General features: G+C 37.3%; 1 protein-coding gene across 1 annotated transcript; it reads right to left on the bottom strand.

The window, feature by feature from the left end:
- Nucleotides 1–350: 350 nt before the first annotated feature.
- LOC139894506 (leucine-rich repeat receptor-like serine/threonine/tyrosine-protein kinase SOBIR1) lies at nt 351–2416 on the bottom strand. The gene has a single exon (XM_071877834.1). It carries the CDS (start codon nt 2350–2352, stop codon nt 466–468), a length of 1887 nt encoding a protein of 628 aa, XP_071733935.1. The 5' UTR covers nt 2353–2416; the 3' UTR covers nt 351–465.
- Between the last annotated feature and the right edge of the window lie 275 nt (nt 2417–2691).

Raw genomic sequence — 2691 nt, 5'->3', positions numbered from 1 at the left:
AAAAGGACAATGAGATGAGTTAATTATTGGCCCATACCTCCTCCTCCGAAAGTGATAATGTATTGCTTTATTATTTCAAACTTAGCTAGCAAGTGGGCTATGCTCGATCTTTAGTTTTAGTCCTTGTGGGTTTGGCTTGTTTCCACTAGTACCATAATAATGATGTATGATTTCAAATGGAAGACTAATGACTTAGTAAAACGGTAGACTTAGATTTAAGTATCCCCAACTTGTGTACCACCAATAGACAAGTCATAATTTGATTAAACAAAAATATGTTACAATTTCTTACAAAAACATATACGTAGTACTATGTATGACTATATGTATATGTATTGATGCCAAAAGAGGTACTACTACAACAGTTTGATACACTTTCCATGAACATTAATTTGGAGCTACTATAAAATAATTAAGTAACATTATGCATCCTTATTCTAAAAAATTTCCAAAATCCACACTTAACTAATGGATGATTTGAGCCAACATCATTCTAGCATCTTTACTATTAGGTCTCTCTTTCGGATTATCGAGTGTACAAAAACAAGCAATCTTAAGAACAAGTAACATTTGTTCCTCGAACCCGTTCCCCATCATCTTATCATCAATAGCTTGTCGCGGATCATCACCACCCATCACATTCCTCATCCATTTCACCATACTCATCTCATTCGTATGCTGAAAAAACTCGTCGGACGGAAGCTTTCCCATTACCAAAACCGCCAACAACACTCCAAAACTATAAATATCGCACTTATCAGTAAACTTCATCGTTTGATGATACTCAGGGGCGATATACCCTAACGTCCCAGCAACATTAGAACTCGTCATATGTGTATCAGCATCAGGAATAGATTTCGCTAGCCCAAAATCAGCTATTCGAGCTTCCATGTCATCATCAAGTAACACATTAGCCGGCTTTAAATCTCTATGAACTATACGAGGCGTATGACTCATATGAAGATATTCGAGCCCGGCTGCTACACCTAAAGCGACCCGAATCCTTGCAAGCCAATCAAATTCTCTTTTTCCTTCTTTTACTTCTTGTAAAATATCTTGCAAACTACCATTTTTCATAAACTCGTAAACAAGATAATGACAATTAGGCCGCGAAACATGGGCTAGTAATGATAACAAGTTCCTATGACGAATTTGTCCAACTGTTTGAATTTCGGATTTGATTTGTCTCATTTTCTTGTTTAAAAGCTTTGTATCTTCTTCTGTTAATTCAGTTGCATCTCTTGGTGGTTGTACTATTTTCTTTATTGCAATTGTTTTCACTTTACCTTCGGGTAATTCGTATTTATAAACCTCACCACATCCACCTTTACCGATAATTTGTAACGATTCTACGCCTTCATCTTTCTCTAAAAACGCGAGTTCTTCGGCTTTAATCGATTTACTAAAGATCGCAGGCCCGGGATCTTTCTTTTTACCTTTAACCAAATTGAAAACCAACTTAAACAAGACTGAAAAAATTGTCCCACAAATAACTCCGGCAAGTATTCCGGCCAAAAAACCAAGTATCCAACGGACAGCTTTCTTCTTCTTACTGTTTTTATGTTTTTGAACCGGTTCACCGGCCGGAGACGGCGCGGGAGCTTGAATATCATCTGAACTGGCCGTTGAAGTATTCGAATTGGTTTCTGCGAAAATGTAACGTCTTGGAACAAGATTGTTGATGTTTGTTTGTAGCTCCGGCGATGGTGATTCCAGTTGGGTCATCTCCGGCAATGGGCCTTCTAAGAAACTGTTGCCGGAGATGTTGAATAACCGTAGATTTCTAAAGGACCGCAATGACGCCGGTACTTTTCCGGTGAACTTATTACTGTCAAGTGATAACTTTTCAAGATTTGGAAAATACTTCAAGAAACCAAGATCACCGGAAAAGTAGTTACTTGATAGATCTAGGATTCGGATCCGAATAAGGGAAGATAACTCGACTGGAACTTGACCCGAAAGTCGGTTGCTTTTAACGTTTAAAACTTCAAGTTTCCGGCAGTTGGTGATTTGACTTGGGATTTGGTCAATGAGGTGGTTGTTGGGTAAAGAAAGTTCTTTAAGTTCGGTCAACTTTCCGATGGCCGGAGATATTGAACCTCTTAACCGACGGTGATTGAAAACAATACGAGTGACACGTAGGACGCCAGAGTTGTTAATGATTTTCCGTTCACAGAATATTCCGGTAGAGTTACAAATGGTGTTTTGTTTTGTGTCACTTGTAACATGACCTAAGTGTTTGTAGATTGTTAACATTGCTTCATGGTCACTAGAGTGAAGATGTAATCTTGCATTTGATAATAAAAGGAGACTGAAAAAGGTGAGCAAAGTGAGGTGGTTCATGGTGGTCATTGGTGGTGGGAACAAAGGCGATTATAGAGACATTATATTGTAAATGTAACTATAAAAATGGGAGGTTGCATTTTATTTTATATGCTATGATCAGATGATGATCAGATTAGATAATGGGCAAGTATTTCTTGGTCGAGGGAGCGTGTGGAAAAAGTTCGAATGATGGGTAATTTGTATTGACTTTGACTTGGTAAGTTTCGTTGAAAAGGAAGTGTATATGAATAAAAGAAAATGAAAATCAACAAACTACAAATTGATATAGCAGAAAATAGAATTTATCATAGTCAATACACACATTTAACATAATAAATAAAGAGGCTAAACCAAACACAATTTAAC

Source organism: Rutidosis leptorrhynchoides, chromosome 2 (assembly GCF_046630445.1).
Source record: "Rutidosis leptorrhynchoides isolate AG116_Rl617_1_P2 chromosome 2, CSIRO_AGI_Rlap_v1, whole genome shotgun sequence".
Lineage (NCBI taxonomy): Eukaryota > Viridiplantae > Streptophyta > Magnoliopsida > Asterales > Asteraceae > Rutidosis > Rutidosis leptorrhynchoides.
Note: the sequence above shows the minus strand (reverse complement) of the source record. Positions and strands in the feature narration are given on the sequence as shown.